The sequence below is a fragment of the Andrena cerasifolii genome, chromosome 1 (assembly GCF_050908995.1).
Source record: "Andrena cerasifolii isolate SP2316 chromosome 1, iyAndCera1_principal, whole genome shotgun sequence".
Lineage (NCBI taxonomy): Eukaryota > Metazoa > Arthropoda > Insecta > Hymenoptera > Andrenidae > Andrena > Andrena cerasifolii.
The window spans coordinates 16,637,011-16,660,989 of NC_135118.1; the positions used below are offsets into that span (position 1 = coordinate 16,637,011).

The 23,979-nt window shown below is 37.9% G+C and overlaps 3 protein-coding genes across 8 annotated transcripts; 1 reads left to right on the top strand and 2 right to left on the bottom strand.

Moving 5' to 3' along the window:
• Positions 1 to 4: 4 nt before the first annotated feature.
• Positions 5 to 3,763, bottom strand: LOC143366820 (uncharacterized). Of its 3 annotated transcripts, XM_076808241.1 has the most exons (4): positions 3,142 to 3,763; positions 2,224 to 2,665; positions 1,743 to 2,132; positions 5 to 1,195 (listed from the first exon to the last, which is right to left on the bottom strand). In XM_076808241.1, the coding sequence occupies exons 2-4, from the start codon at positions 2,624 to 2,626 to the stop codon at positions 1,152 to 1,154; spliced, it is 837 nt and encodes a 278-aa protein (XP_076664356.1). In that variant the 5' UTR covers positions 2,627 to 2,665; positions 3,142 to 3,763; the 3' UTR covers positions 5 to 1,151. The 3 variants fall into 3 exon arrangements, with proteins under 3 accessions (XP_076664356.1, XP_076664339.1, XP_076664348.1); XM_076808224.1 differs by having other exon boundaries at positions 5 to 2,132; positions 3,142 to 3,750; XM_076808233.1 differs by lacking the exon at positions 3,142 to 3,763 and adding an exon at positions 2,799 to 3,060 and having other exon boundaries at positions 5 to 2,132.
• Positions 3,764 to 9,510: 5,747 nt separating this feature from the next.
• Positions 9,511 to 23,877, bottom strand: Eps-15 (Epidermal growth factor receptor pathway substrate 15). 4 transcript variants are annotated; one of them, XM_076808167.1, is made up of 14 exons: positions 23,594 to 23,875; positions 23,101 to 23,145; positions 22,752 to 22,985; positions 22,403 to 22,675; positions 21,890 to 22,099; positions 21,644 to 21,801; positions 21,413 to 21,572; positions 18,290 to 18,535; positions 15,886 to 15,948; positions 14,375 to 14,718; positions 14,103 to 14,292; positions 13,722 to 13,841; positions 13,310 to 13,627; positions 9,511 to 12,471 (listed from the first exon to the last, which is right to left on the bottom strand). In XM_076808167.1, the coding sequence occupies exons 1-14, from the start codon at positions 23,618 to 23,620 to the stop codon at positions 11,740 to 11,742; spliced, it is 3,120 nt and encodes a 1,039-aa protein (XP_076664282.1). In that variant the 5' UTR covers positions 23,621 to 23,875; the 3' UTR covers positions 9,511 to 11,739. The 4 variants fall into 4 exon arrangements, with proteins under 4 accessions (XP_076664282.1, XP_076664292.1, XP_076664312.1 ...); XM_076808197.1 differs by having other exon boundaries at positions 12,372 to 12,511; positions 23,594 to 23,876; XM_076808186.1 differs by lacking the exon at positions 9,511 to 12,471 and adding an exon at positions 12,529 to 12,876 and having other exon boundaries at positions 23,594 to 23,877.
• LOC143366843 (uncharacterized) lies at positions 19,135 to 21,390 on the top strand. Its single transcript, XM_076808267.1, has 8 exons — positions 19,135 to 19,355; positions 19,435 to 19,618; positions 19,688 to 19,853; positions 19,917 to 20,247; positions 20,334 to 20,584; positions 20,678 to 20,859; positions 20,918 to 21,073; positions 21,140 to 21,390. The coding sequence occupies exons 1-8, from the start codon at positions 19,223 to 19,225 to the stop codon at positions 21,309 to 21,311; spliced, it is 1,575 nt and encodes a 524-aa protein (XP_076664382.1). The 5' UTR covers positions 19,135 to 19,222; the 3' UTR covers positions 21,312 to 21,390.
• Positions 23,878 to 23,979: the final 102 nt, after the last annotated feature.

A 23,979-nucleotide genomic window follows, 5' to 3' on the forward strand; every position in this document is an offset into this window, starting at 1 on the left:
ACAATTTATAATTTTATATAATAATGATTTATTATCTTAATCATAGTTACTACAACCAATAACAAAACGTTGATCTTTTAACCATTATTCATGTTTTTGTGTACAGTTATGTACACTCTCAAAGCAATACATAATAAAGGCGATATATGGTCGATTCTTCTTAATAAATATAAATAATGTACAGGCGATAATCGACGTAACAATATTCTATATGTAAATGCACGTACAATATAATAATGTATAATATAAATATACAACATGTCGTCTTTATTGTACGTGCATTTATATATATGCACATACAATAAAAAGCATACTTACACTAACGTATGCACAATGTAAATTCTAACTATTAAATTAGTGGTTAACGTAACTTTATTCTGGTGTCTGTTTGTCTCTGTGTAGCAACTTATATATTATCGCCGAACCGGATGAACATCTTTTCAACCCTAAACATTAAAGAACCCTGCAAACGTCGCTTATTACGAGATTTCTTTAATTATTTCATTCCCTAAACGCACCAAATAGTACCAGCTCCCTCAGCGTCGCGAATTCAAGAGCGTATAGGCAATACCGACAGTACGGAGTAACTTAAGTTTCCTTCTATAAGAATAAATAACAAATATTGTACGCATACACCTTTAGAAGAATTTTCTAAAAATTCTTCACCTTTCTAAAGTTTGCAGCGGTTCCTCTCTGATAGGAAATAAAAGGTACATATATCTCGTTAGTTACGGGCTATCCTTATCATTAATTTCATATCGCTTTCTCAATTACGTGCGAAGGTAAATGTTCTTATACTGTTTTATTTTTTTTTTTTTAGGCACATGATCCAAGAGGGTGATGCCATTATTCTAGCAGAAAAGAAAATCATGTATTTCCATTTCCCTTTTTACGTATTATATTCATACACTCATAGTAACAAATACACAGTGTTTTGTTCAAATAAGATATCAAGACGAGTATAACAACAGCTGTTTGTGCACTGCATTACAAAGTGTATGCATCGCTATTTCCTTATGGGTGAAAATATTCAAAAATTGTCCTCCTTTCTCTTCGAGAAAAGGCTAACGCAACTTATGAGTTATGCAGTATTGTACGTCTAACCGATGTATCGATATTTCTTAAGATCGTAACGTAACAAATCTTATTTCTCAAAGAAAAATATGCCGTATTGCCTCCGTATAAAGTATAGAGCCTAGAGGAAAGAAATTTAACAGAATAACTAGGCTTACTTATCCTGGCCGTAATTTATATAAAAGTTTCAATAATTTATATAAATATTTTTTTAAATAAAATCGTTTAATATATCTAAAGATATATATATATATATATATATATATATATATATATATATATATATATATATATATATTCAAAGAATTGTTCTTAACAGGTACATTGATATTTTAAGAACATTGTGCATGTTAGAGGCATATTAAAAAGGGAAATATAAAATTTGCAAGGATACTTTAGAGCCTGTCTCTTATTAATGTACTATTTGAAAGTAGTATTTCACGATTAATGTAATTGCAAAATTCAAAACTGTCAACAACTATTCTGTTATATCCTGGATGTGTCTCCAATAAAGCTCGCTGTGTCGATCTCTTAAATTTAAATTGCCTAAATTATAAAACGATCTTGATTTAAGATCAAGGTAAAAATTTATTAAGTTCGCAAAATAGAAAACGGAGGCGGCCCAGCCTGCCTCATCATCATTGCAAAACTACTTAAACCTTCCTCACCGTTATTCTGGCTATTCGGATTATTTTGGGAACCATTTAAATTTTTGCTTCTGCTACTGTTATGGCTCTGCAAGTGCTTCTTCAAGTGATCCTTTCTATAAAAAGCTTTGCCACATTCTGTACAAACTTGATTTTTGCTACCCGAGTGAATGATCATGTGACGGGCGAGATGTTCGTTGCGTTTAAACGCCTTGCAGCACATGTTACACTGGTAAGGCCTGTCCTTGTTGTGACCTTGCTTGTGACGATCTAGGTGTTCTTTACGCTTTAAACTCGCGCCACAAATATCACAGATATGGGGTCGTTGCCTATGATCCTCGAGGTGCTCGTGCAGCGCTTCTCGATCTTCGAATCTATATGCGCATTCTGGACAATGATAGATTAGCATACCTTGAACATTTACAATAGTTAGTTTAAAACACAGCGATGTAAAACAGGACGTCTCATAATTCAGTTATCAAAGTTTCGCGCGCGTACTTACCATTGATATGTTGTGGTTCCACTTCAAATTCGATCTTAGGTCGAACATCCTGGCAGTTATGCGTCGAATTGTTGCCATTCTCTTCGTATTTAGTTACATATGGTAATCCTAACGTACTGGAACACCGCGCTAAATACTCGGAGGTTAATCTAAAGTCTATTTGCAAAGGATCCGTCATAGTGGCTGCGTCCACTTTCTGTATAGTCTGTGTCCCCGAGGACTGATGGGATATCTGCGGGCATGCCTCCTTATTCCCGCAACTGTTCTCGTTTCTATTTTCATCCGTCTGTTGGACATGCTGCGGCGGAGGTCCAGAGTATGCATATCCAGTCATGTTGGACTGGTTATGTTGGTGATTGTGAACTTCTTGGGAGTACTTTATGTTACGTGGGTCGTAAGCCATCTTTAGGGCAGAGACTGGTTAAACTTTCTTAGCATCTGCCTGCAAATGCGAAAAGAGTATTGTAGCAAAAGCACCTTAGTTTTCAATGTTACAGAAATCGCATGGAAGCTGTGAATAAACTCACTGGAAGCGTAAGAGACAGTGCTTAATAACAACCTTCTCAAACCATTACCTTAACATTGCAAAAGAGGTAACGTTGATTTTTCGTGCGAAAAATTCCATCGAAATAGTTTATTTCTCATCGTTTGCCAGATAAAATCGTAAGAAAACGACGAGGAAAACAGCGGTTCGAATATGAATGTCAATTCGTGGGAACGAACGCGGAAAAGAGATGTAAATTTTATTGTTGGAAATGCGACGTAAATGAGAGAATTTATTGAGCAGGTCAGGGGACAGGTGCTCGCATACCACCGAATAGTCATTGGGATTTGAAAGTCGGTGAAAAAATAGTATCACGATAATCTCGGACGGGAAATTATTTAACGATATCACGTTTAGGCATCGTATTTACTTACCTGTTATGTGCAGAGCTAGTTGGAAAATCAACACATCGCTGGCCACTATTTGTTTGTATTGAGCCTGGCCATCTTTACACACATCAGCTGCTGTACAAATTCCGAATCTCTCCGTTTTAACCGACTGTTCGCCTTACAAAAATATACTCTCTTTAGCGGTGTATTAATAGTTAGTTCATTTACGAGCTACCGTACACTCCGGATACGCACGGCCGATCCCTTAATCGCGACCAATGCACTTTTCAGCACGGTCCTATTTCGAAATGCGCAACGATACGATACGATCACAATAGAAAACGTACACCGCATTTAAAAGAGGCGGCTATTTAGCTATTTGACTGGCGCTAGGGGGTCGAAGCACCGCCTCGGACTCGCCAGGCGTTTCGCGCATTCGCTGCTATCGGGCAATGTATTGTCGCACTTTTATCCTGATCGTATAATCGGGACTTTTAAAATCTTATTATTAGCCAGGTGTAATTTCGAATTCTGAAGATATGATTTGATACTGCGTTCTGTGGTTTGTTTAATACGTTTGTTTATCAGTAGGTGGCTGCAAATTGCAGTTACACATACTTCCCGTCTTCGTTGATAGATGACAGCAGATGAAGTTTCAATAAATTTAACGTGCTCTGCTACGGGTATTAGATGCCGAATTGCCTGATTATTAATTGGTACGGCTTTTCTTTTTACTGGCAAGGATCTTTTATGTCGAAAGCATCAAGTGCGAGCATTTGCTACAGGATTCTTTTAAGTTTAACTAACCTATATATTCAATGATAAAATTCTGCAAGTTTTCGGTATACATGTATTTTACATCTCGTATGTATCAATTGTATATTAATAATACATTTGTATGATTTGTATGGTAATTTATATGATAAAAATGCATTATTGATCTACAGCTATTATTCCCATACCTGTTTCCTTTTCCTATTCAAATTAATTGTGCACGATTGAACATAATTCTTGTCAACTCCATTCTTGCATCCCGAGACACGCTACGAAAAAAGACACTCCTATCTATAACGCGAGGTTCTCTGGCGTGGACCACAGCGCCACAAATAAATAGCATGCATCATGCATTTTGCGCACAGAATGCATTTTTCAGTACGTGTTCGTTTCTTTATCGGAATGATGAAAATAGTTTTTTTTTTAAATATCAGATAGCTACATTCATTATTTTCCAAGATGTAACTCCCTTATATAAGCTCGATAGTAAATAGATGTATAAAAGTTTTGTAGCAATTTTTGTAGAATAGAATAACGAAAAATGGCGGAAAAAATTATTTCGTTTTAATATATTTTTCGAACTTTTTTTAAAACATTTATATTGTGTTTACATATTAAATACATATATTCTGCATGTATGTTTATCTATTGTTAGTATTTTGCGTATAAATATAGACATTTTTTACATTACACACGCTATCTAACATGTCTATCCAACATGTCTATCCAACATGTTTTGCGTGCTAAAAAAAGGCATTTTGTAGCGCTATTTATTTCTAGTTTATTAACATTGTTCATGATACTATTCGAATCATTGTTGTATTAACGTTATTGTTAGTGTGGAAGTGGGAGAAATTTTGTTAGAATAGAAGTGAGAAATTCAAACGAGTCGATTACTGACAGAGCGGCCACGTGCGACGTGCGCGTCGCGCTGCGATCCGCGCCACAGAACCTCAAGTCATAGATGGGAATGCCGTTTTTCTCGGTAGCGTCTCTTGGAGGGCAAGAGTGAGGTTGGCAAGTAGTGTGTAACGTATAAAAGGGATATGCTAAATGGGACGTGAGAAAAACTCAAACCTTTGTCATACTACAATTCAAGTTTAGGCCTCAGTGGGCCTCTGTAATATCTCATACCTCACAATTCACACTTTACAAGTCCACACCTCACAGCTCACGCTTCCCCTTCACAGTCTTTTCGCTATAGATACGCGCTTCACATCCACACGCCACACATTACACTTGTACCACTTCCACACCACAGTTTACACAGTACACTTCGCAATTTACAAGTTATATTATACACGCCTCAATTCACGCTTCATGTCTCCAGAAAGTGTAGCGAAGTTACAACCCGAAATTTTGCACTCCGCGAAAACGCAGCAAAGTGGCAAGTGACAAATCAACAATGTTGCGAACAGAATTTGGGCGCCCGCGAGCCAAACCTCAATTTGCAACTTTGTTGCGGTGTCGAGCGAGGCCTAATTCGAGCTTGCAACTTTGTCGTTGCTTGTTGCCAACGGTTTTCGGGTTTGAAAATAAAAATTCGTATTGCAACTTTGTGCGTTTTTAACGAGAGAACCTAATTTCGATTTGTTGCTTCTCCTGTAGGCGCAGCGACGTAAAAATCGACTTTTCAGTTTCGCTTTGCGCGATACCTGCACCTGCAAGAGAAATTCGGCAGCTGCAACGAAGCTGCAGAGCTACAAGTGGGGGGATTGATGAATATGATCGCACAGACAGAAATTAACGTATGCATAGTGAATCAGATATTTGTATATTTAAACGTATGTACAAGATTATAGTAGACGATTTGCTACATACGTATTTGCCTATGAGAACTCGTAACATGTGTACAATATATATCAGCGACGTGGCTGTTTCACCACGTTTAACAAACCGATTACAAATAAGGGGATGCAAGCGTATATATAATTCCAAAAAATGTGATTCGAAATTTGTGTATTTCTCATCGAATCTTTATGTAAATACACTTTGATATGAAATACGGTAAAAAATGGTGAACATTTGCATAAAGAATAGAAGGAAGTTACCGTAAACGAATAGAATAGCATGAAACGTATTGTTGCAGGTAACGATGATGAAACACGCGTTTCTCGAAATGCAATTTCTGTGTACGTGCGAAATAGTTGCATTATTTCCAACATTTTAGTAAGCGCCAACATGTCCATTTAACAGGACCTTCAACGAGCGATAAGAATAAAGTTATGTATATAGTTTTCGCCCTGACTCGGTGGACGTTTGATAAAATTATCTTTGTCGTCTATAGTCAGAACAAAATCGAATAGCCAGTTTTAATTTTACGCCATGCTAGATTATCCCTTTGTTTAGAGGGTAGAGAGCATGTACTTACAAGCTTACGTGAGAAAAGGAGAGGTAAATAGGCAATGTGGTGGGGGAAGCCCGTCAGTAATCTTAAACGGCCAAATTGATCTTGCTTCGACTATAGATAACGAACGCTTAATAATTTTAGAGCGTACAACAGTATATCTCGAATTCCAATCAACTTATTAACTTGCAGCACAAAATGCAATAGCTCATACCATATTCGTATTGTATGAAATAAGGAATGCACCTTTAGTAAATGCGTAGATGTTCATCGTATGTATCGAATGAAATCAGTTTAAATTCAACCACAATACGGACAAGAAAGGAATACAATCTTAATTACAAAAAAAAAGAAATGGAAAAAAAAATCTTTTTTTGGAGTATTTTAAGGCTGACTCATTCTTTATACGCTGCTCGCGGATTACACAGAGAACAAAGCGATTACGCGACAGTTCCAACAGTTTTCTATAGGGTTCCTGACTTAGGCCTGGGGCATACTACAATATTTATTTGCTAAGAGCTCGGTTTGGCCTACACGTTAAGAGCTCGGCGCTATCCCAACTATTTCTGACTCATTCCTGTCCTGCGAAGGCGAGAGCGAGATGGAACGAGAGCGAGTCAGAAGGACGGTACGAGACCGGCGACGCGTTGATACTTCGTTTCGCCTCGTCTCGCTCGCGCCTTCGGCAAGAGAGAAGCGAGAAACGATCGCTCGGAATCGTGGCCCCTTTACGTTAAATGCTCACCGCTAGTCCCGAGCCGCGAGCTCTTAGTGAATAAATATTGTATGTATATATTTTGCATCAGTTAAACTGTTTAGTTAAATCGAACACCAAGCACGATTTCTCATCGATAAAACAAATTAATGGAGTAATAACCATAACATACTGTGCACACCATCGATGAAACAATTTTCAACTGATCAATGATATTGCCTAAAAAAAAACTTTGGGTCATTCATCGGTTCAGATTTTAAGAAATGAAACTTTTCCATGGATGACCTTCAATTGCATGGAACATACATAAATGCAGTAACGCTTATTTTGTTTTCACTGAAGCGTAAGCTGTCGATCGATGGTACGCGTAGGCGCTCGATTATTACTGGACTCTTTGTCGGCGAGGAATCTTGGCCAGTGCTCGATTTGATTAAACAGTTTAGGTTTGGTCAATGAAAAAATCAATAGCAAACGCCAAGCGGTAGACGTAACAGAACGTCATTTTTACCTTCGTCAGTTTGTTTTCCTCAATTCTGTAACTGATGTGTATATGTATATTTATATCTATATGCATGTATAAGAAGAAACTTCCGTTCTTGGTGCACAATACCGTCGTATACAATCCGATTTCATAACCGCACAACACCAGATTCGATAATTAATTAGTCGCAGTACATTTACGTATAGCTTTGTCGCGTGCTTTCTGCATGTGATTATGTATAAGAATTTCCATATGCTTACAGATAATGTTAATGTTCCTCAATTTGGGTATGCCTGTGCCACGCTTAACTAATGTCAGGTAATCCTCACTCTCGACAACGATTTACCAACTTGATAGACGTCCTGTGTTTAACCTTACAAATCGTACAATTTGAAACGATTAAAAAGTAGTTGATATTAAAAAAAGAGCATGGAAGAGGCACAGAAAGTTGGTATTCCATCAAAGTACTGTAATAGAGAAATAAATTAAGTTTCATCGGGAATATCGAAACAAAGTGAGCAATTACAAAATTATCGATAGATAAATTCCAATATTCATGTTTTGACGTGTTTATAAGGCAGTGCTGTCTACAAGTGCTTTAAGCCGCACGCATATCAGCTCCATGATGACTCAGCGTTGTCAATACGAAGGGTCTCTTTGTTCAGTGTCAGCAACTGACTCGGACAAGTGTGAACTGCTGCATTCCACAGGCAAACGATATTTTTTACCAGTCACACTGACATGCAACTGATATGGCGCGTAGCATTGGCGAATTTAAGGGGAAAGGCCCAGGAGGCAAACGTACGTTCTGGAACACCCTGCATACCTAACAGAATTACAAATAAATTTAAGCGCGTGTGGCATGAAAATTAAGAGAAACAAAAAGAAATATAGTATTTGGATGAAATCATAATTTTTTTTAAAGCCCCGGGGTACCTTCTGAGCAAGGACTTTCAGCCGCCCGTTAAATCCGCCACTGGTACGTAGACCTTTGTTCAGCTTTGCTCCGTTATCGCGCCATATTGTTTTTCCGCAGAGCGCGCGCATATAAAACAGCGTAGTAACGTTTGCGTTATAATAATGGCAGGAAGCGTGGAGGAAGCTCTGATACTAGTGTGTGACAACGCTCCCATAAGAAATATACGACTGTTTAATAATAAATGAGTATAGCGATATCGTGGTCGAAAGAAAAATTGTTGAATTATATTTTTAACCACTTTACGCACTGTACATCGATAACAACGATTTTCGTAAAATTTTCATACACAAACCATTGTACTCCAATAACCTGCTACAGTTTTTGCCGCGCGTTGTTAAAACTTAACGGACGAAATCTTATTTAGTATCTTTATTCATAATTTCGAACTAAACAAAGAAACAAATGATATGTTTTACGTTCAGTTTATCGACACGATTGAATTCGCAAAGCTTTCATTAAAGCTCAAGTGTAATACAACTTCGCAGTCTCTGCCGACTTTGAATGCAATAAAATAAACATTGCTCGTTACGAATTACAAGAATCGTGTACACTTGTCGTCCTTTAAGTATTAACGTAAACGAAAAAAAGCGTTCTCTACTTATGCAAAGTCTAAACATATGTTGCAATCGCTTTCCTAACACATTCTACACACGCTAACCAACGTTTGTGTATATATTTCGGTTCCCTTCCGCGTACATACTTATACGCTCTCTCATGGTCACAAAATTTACCGAACGCCGCACAAGGCAATAAACTAAAAACTCATTTCCACCGTTTGTACAATCAGCAATTTCGCACGAGTCGAGGACACCGATTTCCAAATCAGACTTCTCAAAGTAGCCATTATTTTAAAAATCCCAAAATATAAAACTTCAACGGCATAGAATGCTATTGTCATTTTGTTTCCCACGAAAACCATTCGGTGACATAGCGAGTCCCCGAAAATAAATAGAACGTTGTTGAAGCACCGGAAGAAGCCGCGGCCACTTGAAACCGCCTGATGTTGGAGACAGTACACAATGAAATTTTACAAAATAATATACATCATTCGTCGAGGCGAGTTAAATGGTCGAGACTGATTCCAACCATTTGGGCGTAGGTTTTCTAAATCATTAAAATTAATCATGACATCGTCATTTTATTTATTTTCAATGAAACATCGTTCTGGCACACATCCTTGGTACTCGCGCGCGCGCGTTCGCCTAAATCCGCGAATCAGGATGCGTACACGCAGTTCTCGACACCTTCGGAACGATACGCAAAGTACATTATGATACCGTGTTTGAAAATAATATATATAATACGATTTTACAGTACGCTTACTCTTGCTCACTGGTAAAGGATATATCGAAGAATGATACATCGAATGATGTATAGACGCTACAGTATCAATAACGCAAATAATAATAATAATAATAATAATAATAATAATAATAATAATAATAATAACAGAATTATAATAATTACGATGAAATAATACAGACATTAATATATACACCATGCGTAATACATTGTCGTTGTGAAAGTTACAAAATACAATAGTACGGTACAGGAGGCGGGCCCTTTGGTGTTTGATATTAAAGATCTCGCGTGACGCAAGACCTCAGGAAAACACGAGGAGCTACGTTTTGTCTGAACACCTTATTCTTTGGAACGTACTGAGATCGAACGTTAAATTGCTTCTCCATTTTAACGGTTCGCTCACTGTTAACATTATCAACATTATCATTTATCACTCGCGACCCTTTCCCTTTTTAGCTTGTTTTCGTTGAATTCCGTTCGGATAAGAAAAAAAAAGACAGCTTATCTTTACTTCTTCCACTGTGTCTTTAAGGAAACGCAAGTTCTGCATCTTGCAATAGAAACGTACATTCAAAATTTCCTTTATACGCGATAATAATAATAATAATAATAGTGTGTTCAAGAGCCATAATCAGCGTGCAATGAGTCTCCGTTAAACTTTATATACCATATACGTCTTACGTGTGGCTCTACTTATTGTTAACATTTATATGTATAATCAGAGGCTTATCATCATGATCGATTATTCAATGCTTTCCAATAAATACTGTTTAAGACACGTACAGTGAATGCAGAAAGTCTCCATACATCTTATTCGACAAGGTAATCAACCGACACACATGTGTGCTGAAACAGAAGTATGTCTCACGGAACACAATGTATTAAACAAAGATCCGGAATTTAATCTACCATTAATTATAAATAATTTATAGTATCAAAATTGATCTGTGTGGAAACGTTCTTGACTGTTGCTCCATGTGCTCAGTTTATCCAGCAGTAAATTATCCTGATTTACCACCTAAACATCCGCCTATTCCCGAGTCAAGATTACCTACATCGGGCTAAAGAGATTTTAATAACATGTACAGAGACTTTCCAGACTCACTGTGTACCAAGTTTGAAAGTGTCGTACATGGGGGGACAGCGTTATTACGGCGTAGATTGAACAGCAACAAACAGAAACATGTTATCCCATTGCTACAATCGCAAATGTACAGATGTATCAGTTAAAGTGCGTTTTCGTAATGACGCCAAAAACCATTTATACTATCCCCTTCGCTCTGAGCTCACGGGAACACGTGTACACAACGTCTTTATTGTCGGTCCAATAAATCTTGCCATTATATTTTGCCTTTATACATGCTAAATTTACGTTGGCGATAGTGTACAACCAGCTACGAGTATATATAAGTGTCCGTTACTTTAGAATTCGATACTGCAAGGCAATAATGAATTTTTTTTCCCTCTCGTCGTCCTCTTTCTTTTTACAAAAATCGTTCGAGCTCTGCGGTAAACCAGAGTGCCGAAAAGGGCGCGCGATTTAATATAAACGTTCCATTATATCCAAATAATATTCAACGTATGTATTAACAGTTCTGTTAGAATAGGATAGTAATCGGATACATCTTATGCGAAAATTGAACAACGAAAAGGCCACATCGAGAACTGATTTGCTTACAGCGAAACACTTGTTTATCATTTATATTTCTTGTACGATTAATATATGCTCCTATGAATACGCGGATATTCATAATGCGTTTGCTAGTTCCTTCTAAATATTATCTGTTCCTCTCTTCACAGCAATTATGATATGCTAAACGGTATTAAAAGTAAACGTTACATGGAGTTGCGGGTTTACGCGAATGTTTCTCATAGCCTTAGTGCGGATCTCGAAATCTCATGGTAGTCGTTACGATTGTATGTAGTTAATGCATAATATAGCTTCCAGTCCTGGTCTCATATCAAGATTCACGAAGTCGTTGTGTCCGAGAGTATGCTAGTTAACTGAGCGAATCAAAAAGAAAGTGCTCTACTGACCAAAAAGCTTACAACTTCCCAGACTTCTCTTGTTTACTCAGTTCGAGGGCTAAAGCTAATTCCGCCTCCTCCTCTTGTTTACGCTTACGCCTTTCTTCCTCGCTCTTCAAGCTCTGCTGGGACGCCCAAACGAATTGCTCCTCCTCAGTCAGCGCCAGAGGTACGCTGCCTCCGTTCCAGATCTTGCTGACATCGACCTTCGTCTTTCTGTCGTTGAAACTGAAACTGACCTTGGGTCTGTTCTGCGTTAAGTCCCGCCCCTGGCTCCTGGCGAACTTCTCGCTCTTAGTCGAGAACGCCTCGTCTATGTCCACTGTTTTCGTCTTCATATTCGAGAAGACGTCGGTTTCGATGGACTTTATATTCCTGTTGTCGTCCGAGAACGCTTTCACGAAATCAGTGTCGAATTTGGCATTGTCCTTCTCGATCTTGTTCTTGGTGAGGGGAAAGGTGTTGGAGAAGTCGGTATCGAAACCTTTCGTGAAAGAGTCCTTGCGGGGGAGCACCGAGGTTGTCCCGTAACCAAATGGATCCAGCTTGCCCGTCTCGTTGCTCTTGTTCGCGTTAAAGTCCTCTGCGTCATCGGCGAAGGGATCTGCTATGTTAAAGGGGTCCTCGTATCGGTAATCCCTAAAGGGATCCTCAGTGAAGTCCGGCAGCTTTGGGGTTACCGTTGATGCCGTAGTGTGTGCTTTGCTGGATGGCCTGGGCGGAGCCGTTCGATTGAGTGTCGGTTCCGGCTGAAGCAGGGTTTTTTTTCAACTGGTCAATTTTCGTTTACTGAAAAGGTAGAAAGAAGACCGCGAAAACCGTTGGTTATCGTCAAGCTGCTGGACCACGCGTAACTGCTCTCAAAACACTATAAATTATTGAGTTATAGATACTTGAAAATGCTCGAGTGGATTGCTACCGATGCCATTGCGATATAATCGTATAACGAACTGTTCCAGGCTATGTACAGGAATCGATCACCGTTACTCGAACATTTTACTGATATATGGATAATTAAATAATCAAAAATTGCCATGCAATATCACAAAATGAAAATATAATACTGGAACAAAGAAGAACAAATGAATTAAATTGTAGACAGCATGCTCCGGGAGCCGGGTCAACGAATAAACTGAAAATTGTGCAGCGTCTACCTAAATATAAAATAAAATATATAATTAATCTTTCTTATGTAAATATGTTTTACAAAATTAATGTTGCGACATATTGGAATGGCGCATAAAATTGAATTCTTTTTACATTCTTGTAATTCCACGCGTCGACTGAATACATTTGAGTGTCACACCAATATGTCTCAAGTTTCTATCGCAACTAGCTGTACTTGATAATAACATACTAGAAATCGACGAAACTGGGGAAGGACAGGACATGGCCAAGACGATATGTGGGAGCACTTAAAATAAAGGAAGAGTAAATAAATCATTCATGCACTAATAAATAATTATACGTTGTAATAAATAGTGCCAAATGAATATTTCTTCTATTTACTAAAAATAATGGAAGCGTATATTTTAAAAGGGGGTTTATCGAACATAAGGGGTTAATTGAAAGCTGAAAGGCACGTACCTTGGAATCAAAATTTGCGAAATCGGCGAACCCAGTAGACGTAGTGAAATTACTACTGTTATTGTTATCGATAATTCCTTGTTGAGCAGAAAAGGGATCGGAATTAGCATGTGCAAAAGGATCTGGCGTAGGGGAAGGAGTGGGTGGCGCTGGTGCCGCTCTCATGGGACCAGTAGGTCCTTGAGTAGGTCGTGGAGGTGCTGGTCGAGGCGGCGGTTGTTTTGCTTTCTTAGGAGGAAGGGCAGGACTAGGGCTTTCTGGGCGAGGTGGGGCGTGGAGATTCGCAAATGGATCATCTCCAAATGGATCTTTCGTTGCCTGAAAAAGGAAGGCATCGACAATGAATTGAACAACAGTTAAACGACTATTAGGGAAGTTCGAGCACTTTCACTTCAATAAGTTCGCGACTTACTGTTGTTGCAATTGCAGCTTTGACGTCAGTTCTTTTTCCATCCCCGAATGGATCAAAGGGATCCTGTTTTACGACGTTACTATTATCAAATGCACTAAATGGATCGTTTGTGAATCCTCCCTGCAATTAGAGATGAAATTACTTTATATTGTGCGAGAGCAATGGCTCACGATTGTTCGCATTGAAAGAAACAGGTGTAGGCAGAAAGAAAAGGGGTCTGGGGCGATTGGACTCGAACCCGCGATGTTCACATTCGTTGCGCGCTGGCTAGCCCCCTTAACCACCGAGATAACTCTCTTCCAAACGCTACTTAACGGACCGCCACCTATGGGCCAAACGCACCATAGCCTGTTTCCCAAGCAAACGCCTACAAAGGCTTACAGAATTATTTTGTGGTGGAAATGCACTTCCAAAGGGGTCTGGTGTTGATGCGCTAAATGCTTCTTCAGCTTTACTCGACGCGAAGGGATCTTGCTCGAATCCATCCATGGCTGCCGTTCCATTTGCGTTAGAGAATGCATCCGTTTTCTTTTCTTGTGTCTCGTCCCCGTTGCTTGCTGCTGTTTCATATCTGCAAAGGTTCCAATATAATGGAAATAGAAGAAACTTCTCATTGAAAATTTAGTTGTATAATTTTTGCACTAGATACGCACGCTACGTCTTCGATTTCAGGATTAAATTGCAGACTAGTATCAGGTACAAGAGTGGCGTCCCCCGCGGCAAGTGCAGAATCGTAAAGTGCAATCGCGTCGCTCATTTGACGTTGCTGCTCCTGCAGATGAGTAATTTTTGCCTTCGCTTGACAAATTTGCAGCTGAGTGTCCTGTAAGTTTTTGGTGAGTTCGTTCAGTTGGTCCCTGCTTTTGTTTTGTTGCTGTTCTAACTGCTGCTCCTCTTGTCGCAATCCTTCCAGCTCTTGCCGTTTAAAGTTCAATTCTTCCTCTTGGGCGTGTAACACCGATTCCTGCTCCTCGGCTTGCTGACGTAGTTTGTCAACCTATCGTTAACAGTTACAGCGCATTACTTAACATGAACTGTTTACTATAATCTATTTATAATCTATAATTATTCTTACTTAAATATAAAACTATTATATCTATAATTATTCTACATATGTAACGTAATGAATTGTAACTTTTATTTCTCCTCAGAAATATATTAACCACATACTGTTAATAACAAGTCATAACATTATGTATGCATTATCAGATTTAATATGTATGATTATTAATGGATCAAACATTAGTCAAACAGTAAAAAGACTATCATACACAGTTGTATAAGTTTAAGACCCAGATCTAATTCAAACGTTTATTACTAAAAGATAGATATAGAATAACGTACATTCATTTTGTAAAGAGAAAATGTAACTTTTATATACGTACTAGACTAGGGCCTCAAATAAAAGTTTGCAAGCAGATACAACTTTCTTTTATGGCTCTCTACGCTACAAATATTTTACCATGCATTGCGATAAAGCACTACATATACAAAAGTAATAAAAAAACAAATGAAGCTTTATATAAAGTAACATGTACTGTAATAATGTTAAACCATTTACTTATAAGTTTATAATTTGTATGTAGGTACACATCAACGTACTTTAAACAGTATTTGATTTCCATGAACAGTCTGTTCTTTCTACACACAGGGTGCCCTACTTTAAATAGGTCACCGAATTATTTCTTTTAAGTGTGACAGTACAAAAATATGTTTCATATATAATGCCATATCGTTTCAAAGGATGAATGTATTGTAAGAATAGCTTTCTATGAAAACCTGACATGAAGTTGACTTCCAAGTAAACAAATATTAGTGCCCTTTAAAGCTAGAAAAAAAGTAAAAAGGAGATTTGAATGAAGATTCTTTTTCTAACATATGCACTCTTTAAATCCATTTCAATTATATATGAAATATTTTTTTATATCGTCACCATTGCAGGAGATGTTTGGATGGCCTAATTCAAATGTAGCATCCCGTATGACAATAAAAAAGATAATTACACGAATTCTTTTTAATTCCTACCCTTTCATTTTTGTTTCTAGGAACCTGCCTCATACTTTATTTCTAATGTTCCTAATCTTTATTACATAAAACCCAGATATTCAATGTACATATCATCATTCTACCTGCCTTTCATTAAAAGTATAAATTTTTAATGTACCTTTTTCTGTTCGTCACGAATCTTCTGCTCGACATCACTCAAATCTTTATCTATTTCTGTCTTCTACAAGCCAAACATAATAAAACTAAATCATGATGAAGGATCTGAATGTAATATAAAATGAAACAATAAATAAATTCGTAAATAATAAAATATTCGAGGGTGTGCACTGTAATGCAGAATCAAATAATGGGGGAAAAAGTTATATATAAATATATAGCACCCAAATAATGTACGTATAGTGCCTATACAGCGGGGTCTTAACCGATACCCTACCGGTTACGGGCCGCCAAACGTGCCTCCCTACTATCTTTTGCAGGACTGTGTTTAGGGAAGACCAGAATAAAACCGGGGCCCTAAATGGTAATAAAAGCTCCAAAATTACTTCAAGACATGCAGTGATTTTAATTTAAAATAAGTTATTAATATAAAATAATTTATAGTACTACTGTTCTAATGCAGTGCGTATAGGTACCTTACTAAAATGGATTTGTATTTCATATTTGCGGACAATTAGATAATTTTTAATAGCCAGTAGCAAAGCTTAATTGATGTCTTTTAATAATGATAAACCGTATCTTCAATTCCTTTTTAATTTTATTAAAATCAAAGTTGCAACACTTAATCTTTAGGAACCCGGTTTCGTCCTGGTCTTCCCTAAACACAGTTCTGCAAGAGGTAGTAGGGAGCCAGGTTTAGAGGCCCATACCCACAGGATATCGGTTAAGACCCCGCCGAGTGACCTCCCACCTAAGTCATTATAGCTCGTAGAGGCACTATACAGGGTCAGAGTCTTATCCTGCAACCCGCGCTCGCGCGAACTTGTAAAATAGCAACAGCGCCTCACGGACGCATTCCATTACAACCATGCACCGGCCCAGCGGAGCGCTGCCAGCGACCGCTGGACAGCAGTGATGCCCGAGCTTCGAAAATTATAGAATGGTCTCCTTCAAATTAACGTCGCAAAGAGCTATTGAGAATTTCCTGGCCCAGGTAATCGAGCCGCGCGCTCCGCTTTTATGATCGGTTTACTGTAATCAGGTTTCAAAATAATGTCGACTGATGTCGTACCCGTCTCAATTTAAAAAATTTTAGCTACGACAGGGTTGACCGTCGCGCTATACCCTTGCACGGAGAGATTTTTCGCCACCTGCGTGTAAAGGCCACAATAATGGCGCATCGTTCCAAAAAATGACATTAACGGAAGCCGGTATAGGCGTGGCGTTGAGTTGCTAAAACATTCTAGACACAAAGATTCTAGAAAAAAATTCAAACACCGCTACAATCAAAGACACGTCCCATTAGCTACCCCTTATGTCTGATCTAGGTATGAACGGCATTAAAAATAAAATCATAAAACAGAAAACCAGAACAATAGATTCTGAGGTCTGCAGAACTAACACATAATTGAATAAAAATTTAATTTCTCAATTTCTGAAAGTAATGATACAGAAACAACTAGCCTATTATTTATCAACACCACGAATTTTAAAAGCAGCATTAAATAGAGTATCAAACAAACAGTTTGTAAAAGCTTTTTACAACAATTATAATTAAAAAATTGATAGAAACAAAATTAAGTAAATCTTTTATAGTTCAAAAGTTATACGAAAAAGAACCGAAATTTTTTAACCCGGGCCGGGAAATTCTGAATAGCTCTTAAAATTCTCTTGGGCAGCTCTCCGAACGCCGGGACGGTGCATGGTTGTAATGTAATGCGTCCGTGAGGCGCTGCTGCCATTTTACCTGTTCGCGCGAGCGCGGGTTGCAGGATAAAACGCTGACCCTGTACATATTTTTCAGTACAATCAAAAAGATACACATACTATATGCGGGATGCCATAAAACAAAAAGTTGAATGTGTACGTATATCTGTACATATATATATATATACCCCTTCAGAGAACGTCAATGGTGTCCAGAATTAATTCAATATAGTGCTTTCACAACAAACGAAACGTTCACGTTTAACTACAATACAAGAACAAGATATTTGTTAAAGTAATGTATTACAATAAATTAAGCGTTACATGAAATAGGCCTGCCAAGTAAAAGACTTTTTGAAAAATTATTTGTTGTATAAATACTAGTTTGCCACTATTATTTCCCATTTATTAATTATTTCATGTAACACTTAACACGACAACGATAACATATATGTAATGCAATAGTACAATATCATGAAATGTTAAATTATATTAATGTCTTCTTTAAATCATAAGCAGTGATGATTTATAAATTATTGCAAATTGTGTACCCTAATATATTCAATTATTTACATGTCTTAATGAAAGCACTATGGCATACAAATTACAAGTACATTGGTTTCTAACATTGTACGAAAGCAAAGCTGCACATTTATCAAGCAGATTACTTAACTGTATCGAATTGATATTTCATTTACCTGAGCCTTCAAGTCGTTCAGTCGCTTCTGCGCTTCGCCCTTCTGATTTTCTAGTTGCTTCAATGTAGCCGCAAGTGTGTCCAACTCGCTCTGCAGGCTCTTAATTTCCCCATTTTTTATCTTTATGTCGGCTTCCTTTTGTGCTATATCCTGCTCCATGCTTTGTCTCTCTCGTACAAGTTCTGCGATGTCTTTACTTATCATGTCTAATTCTGGGTTAGAATAACCAGATATATTGTTGTTCTCCTAAACACAAAAGATATGTTTTACAAGAAAAATTGTAAATTCCAATTTATGAAATAGCAGTTACGTACATTATTCTATTTCAAATAACTCGTGCAATTTAGAAAAATTTAGTAAAAGTCAGTATACTTTGCGCCTTTGCAAACAATGCAACTCCATTGTAAGTCAAAGATAAATGATCAAATATTTCAACAAATATATAGATTTCAAGTATTACTTTGTTTACTGGATTTTATGTTACTCTATAGCAATAAAGGTTTTGTCATTCAATGTGTTTTGTATAAATTCATTTATGTATTCGCATCGAGATTTAAGCTTGATTTTCTCAAAATCATCCGTATTGTACAGAGACTTTAATCTCGCTTTCCTAGCTTCTTTTTGCAATTTTTTAACAAGCGTGACATTCTGTGCCTTCTCTCGTCTCAAAGCAGCTGCAGGGCAGTTGTAATTTATCGCGACAGGTACGATTCTCATAAAATCCTGGGCATCCAAATTGTTATTTTTGTTTTTACACAAAAAGCTCATGCTACTTAAAGTTTTCTTTAAATTACATTCACAATTCATCGACATGGTTTTCTGAGATTGATTAAAAGGGAGATACATATAGCAATAAATAAATGAAAGCCTTAAAATGATATTTTAAAGCTTCACTTTCTCACAACTTCATGAGTTTACAGTAGCATATACACTATGCAGTTAAAACTACTTTTATCCTTGTACTTCTTCACGAATATAACATTCAATTTTGCGTTCGGGATAAGTTTGTTGAAGAAGTATGATAAACTTCATAAAAAACTGAATCGAATGCTTAATAGGCAAAAAGGTAAGAACAATATCCTAAAACAACTCGATACAATATCTTTTTATAAGAAGTAGCTCAACGAACTGTCATTTACGCCAAGAGAGTGAACTTCTTCTTGATATCAATGAGATTGAATACCCGCGAGCAAATGAAACGCTTAGGAATATACATAAACAATTATGGGAGGAATATTACCAATGCTTAAAGAGAACGTATATTGAAATCGGGTCAGAAAAAGCGATATATCCGATTGCCCTCGCAGCTCTAGAAGGAACATTTGTCACGTACGGCGAAGAAAATGTTATTTGTAACGTGACCATTTAATATCAGAATTATTAAGCTACAAGTTCTAGGTTGAAATGTGAAATATGCATCTCCCCGCTAGAAGCATACACAAGTGACAACATTGAATGGCACTTCAACAGTAGCGCCAATAATGGGACGGAATCAATTATAGAAGAATCCGACAATGTTTTGATTTCACCGGAAGATAAAGGATTAATGATATATAACATTAAGGCCTGTAAACTTTTGAGGAGATCAGCGTGAAGATAGAACTGAAATAATATCAATTTCTTACAGCCTGAACAAGCTGGTCAATATTGGTGTAAATTGGAAGATACATTATCAACTGTATTCTACTACATATCCATTGATACCGACGTACAAGGTGTAACGGTTGTATATCCCCTAACAGCACCTAATAAGCCGCACGCAATACCAGATAAAGTTATACCAGAATATAATTTAATTGTTCACACGACATGGTCTAAATGGTCCCTCTGTTCCACGTGTAACGTAGTTGGTAAAAAAGTTCGTTACGGATATTGTACTCTGTCTTTAGATAAAAATGTTATTAGTCAAAATATAGAGACAACAGAGGAACAACATCTACAAGATAATAAAAGACAAGGTATAGTTTTTCCGTACTATGCGTTCCCTATAGTAAAATTTGTATGAAACTAATACCGGCTGGATGTAACAATTTTAATACAAAAGTTGAAGACGAAGCTACGAACGGCGAAGAGAGCGAAACGATAGAATCTACAACGAGAGATGGACAAACTGAAATAATGGACGCCACAAGTGAAAACAAAGGTTTAGGTGAAAGTGTTATAAATAAAATCAGGACATCCCTAAATGTATTTCGAAATAAACTGGCCTGTAATAGTAAGTATGTACCAAAGGAAATTCTGGAGCTCCCAGACATAAAGAGCAGAAAAACAGAAATAATGACGCGATATTGTAAGGTACTTTTAAATTTTAAGAGCATAGATATTCTGTACGATGTTTAATGCTGTATTCAAAACGAATGCATGAGATGAACGGGAAGTTCTTCTTAGATAAAATGTACGGGGAACGAAATATTTGAGGTACGAAACAAACAGGGACAGGTACTTGAAAGTGCAAATAATAGCGCCGGTATATATGCTATGGTTCAGGGAATGCCCATTCCAGAGCCACCAGTTATACGTACAGTAATTTACCAAAAATTCAAGAAGAAAGCAACGCTCATGTGCCCAGGGTAAAGTAATACGTTAAAAGTATTTAAATCGATTTCGCATTTTTCTCTAATTTTTCAGAAATCTAAACACACGCGTACCAGTTACTTGGAAGTTGGATAATAAAGTATTAAATCCATCCGTTATAAACGAACAATCGGCAGGCAGAATTCGAATCAATCCACAAATGCATATAGTCATTACATCATTAAAATTTGAAGATACAAATATCTACAGGTAAATTATCGTTTAAAATCGTTAAAGTAATAATGGTTTCTTTAAATGCAACTTATCTATTTGCAGTTGTTGGCAGAAAAATGAAATTGCTGGTGTATTGAAGTTAATAGTAACAGGGGAAATAGAATTGCAAGCAAATTATACTGTGATTATGGTTGGTGGAAGCTTAATAATTATTGTATTTCTGATAGTATTTTGGAAAGCGTTCGAAGGTCGCAGGCGGTTCACGATACATTAATTAGACTGTCATTTGTACGTTTGAAATAAAACAGAATATTTAATGCATCTCGCCCACTGAGTTTCTAATAAATATCTCTGTTAAGAAAGTGCGATACTTACTACAATAGAGTCGGATGGCTTTCGCATAGAAGGTGGTATCATGTCAGGGCTCAAACTCGCAGGTGGATCAGCGCCTCTGAGCTTTTGCTTAATGAGCCACATAGCTAGAGCGAATTGTTCTTTATTCAATTTTCCATTTTGGCATATGTCGCAGAGACCCCTGGTACATTAAATACCGTTTATTTCTCATTCGTAAGTAACCGACGAGCTTGGTAATATAAATATACGTACCATATATCAGCCAATACGGTTTGTGGAAGTCCACTTTGAAGGAAGACACCTTTGATTTCGATACCTGAGACATATCCATCCATGTCCAGATCGGCTTGTAAAAACAGCTTATCTGCCGCCGCTTGATCTTCGGATGACACCACCCACTGTATAGGTGCCTGCAAGGTATAGTTGTGCATCGAACTTTCAGTTTACAGAGATTACAGACAGATAATTCTTTACGTTTCTGCCACAGATGTGAAGTACCTTTGGCGTATCTAGACCAGTCATACTCTTCACGGTAGACGCGTTAGGTAAAGGTGGAATAGGAGGCGGGGCTGTTGTCATTACTACAGATGCAGGAGGCTTCGTCACTGGTATCGCAATATCTTTTCTTTTACCGGGCGGCATTAATTCCGGCGGAAGTACACTTGGTATCGCATATTTCTCTAACGCTTTATATACTAGATGCATAGCCTGTGTAAAAAACAATATAATTTATGTGCAAAGCTACGATATACCCGAACAAAGAGGACAAAAATTTGCTACAATTATATTATTATTAAGTTCTTCGTTTGCAGAAAAGAAGGCGCCTGGACGCTAAGCGGGGATACTTTGCTGGCATTGGCAGACGCGACAACATCAACGAATACAAAGTAAACGATGACACAGGCAATGGGAGTCAATGCGAGCAGAACAGCCCCCTTGCCTTGCTTAGAGTCCGGGCGCCTTCTTTTCTGCAAACAACAGTATTACATACAAATATCAAGGAATACTTACAACAACGAATTCGTGTCTATCCAGCATACCGTCCTTATCCATATCTGCGAGATCCCAAATCTTTCCGAGCGTGTCCAAGGGAAGTTTGCTATCCATAAGAAAGCCTTTAACTTTATTCCCTGGTATGTACCCATTCGACGGTTGCAAACTGTCGAAGAGTTGATCATATTTTGCCCTCTCCGAAGGTTTAATAGACCAATCTCCGTTACTCACGGACGTTATTACTGGTACAGCGTTAACTATGTTTTTCTGTGGTATTACTGGAATTTCGCCCTAAAGATAAAGGACAGTAATTAGCTAAAGTAATACAAAACTGATATATCACCTGTTATATAACGCAGCAGCTTACCATTTTCGGAGGAGGCAATTCCAAACCTAAATTAGCCATACTAAGATCTCTTCCCGCTTGCGCCAACGCGCAGAGTTTCAGGGCAACGAAAAGACCGGATTTATCTAACGAGCCACGCGATTGTGGATCTGCCATGTCCCATATTTTACTCAGTATAACATCGCTCAGCTGGGATTTCTTAAGAAATCTCGCAGCTTCCATCGCACCGATACGTCCATATCCATTTGGATCGACCTTCGAATATAATTCAACGCTTGTATCACCTACTACACTATCTCGATACACAAATTAAGATAATTCAGATCTGTTGACAGACAAATAAACTCTCTGCGAAAGCGAAGCAATATACCTGATTATAGTAGGCTTCATATATAGCAGTATGGCTTCCAGCCACCTGTAAAAACGAATTCATTACGATTACTTGTATTGTCTCGTTAACTGCAGCATACACCGTTCCGATGGATGGGAATTTTCACCGACGGAAATGTGCGGTTTATCGTAACTGACGTTCGCGAATGTGCGGCCCGAAGTTTCACCATTAAACTAACATGTTTTATAGCATGCTCTTTGTAACAGTTACGCTATAAATCTATCGGGAAATACGTAAATGGGATATTGCGTTTATCGCGAGAATACCGAACGACTATTTCTGCTGATTTGTGCTGTCAAAAATGTTAAAGCAATCGACGGTACGGGTATGAGGGCATTATGGGTGTGTGTGCCTAAAAATAAGGTTATTCTTGTAGGGAGCGAGAATAAATTTCTTAGCAGAGATCCGTTTGGTAGCACACATGGCATACCGAATATTATATCACGGTAGAATTATAAAAATTACAATATACCTGCGTGGGTGATGGCAGGGCGGCCATACTTGCATTGAACACTGGCTTAACCAATCAGGCTGTGAATCGATAGTATGTCATGTTAGCAATTTTACTGGGCATTTTGCGGATGAATTTTTATCGCCGGATACACCAACAGGACACCGCGATCTTATTTCCTTTCAAACAATTCGGATGCACGAACACAGCGGCAAAGGAATTATCAATCAACAGCGCGAAACACTTCTGCCGCTCGTCGCGCTCGATCGTTGCGTCGGACTCTGTCGTTCACTGTCGCTCCACCTCCTTTTCATCAACCGATAATCATGCAAACTAGACTTCATGCGCACAGCGTTGTGGAACTTGTATATATTTGAACGGCATCCACTTTTGTAATCGCCTTCGGA

Coding starts and splice junctions, on each gene's coding strand:
- LOC143366820 (XM_076808224.1), bottom strand. CDS start 2,626: ATGGCTTACGACCCACGTAACATAAAGTACTCCCAAGAAGTTCACAAT. Junction 2,133..2,223: donor GGAACCACAACATATCAATG/GTAAGTACGCGC, acceptor TAAATGTTCAAG/GTATGCTAATCTATCATTGT.
- LOC143366843 (XM_076808267.1), top strand. CDS start 19,223: ATGCAGTTAAAACTACTTTTATCCTTGTACTTCTTCACGAATATAACA. Junction 19,619..19,687: donor CTAGAAGGAACATTTGTCAC/GTACGGCGAAGA, acceptor TACAAGTTCTAG/GTTGAAATGTGAAATATGCA. Junction 20,248..20,333: donor ACAAGATAATAAAAGACAAG/GTATAGTTTTTC, acceptor TTAATACAAAAG/TTGAAGACGAAGCTACGAAC.
- Eps-15 (XM_076808167.1), bottom strand. CDS start 23,620: ATGGCCGCCCTGCCATCACCCACGCAG. Junction 18,536..21,412: donor AGCCATCCGACTCTATTGTA/GTAAGTATCGCA, acceptor TTTTGTGTTTAG/GAGAACAACAATATATCTGG. Junction 14,293..14,374: donor CCTGAAATCGAAGACGTAGC/GTGCGTATCTAG, acceptor GAACCTTTGCAG/ATATGAAACAGCAGCAAGCA.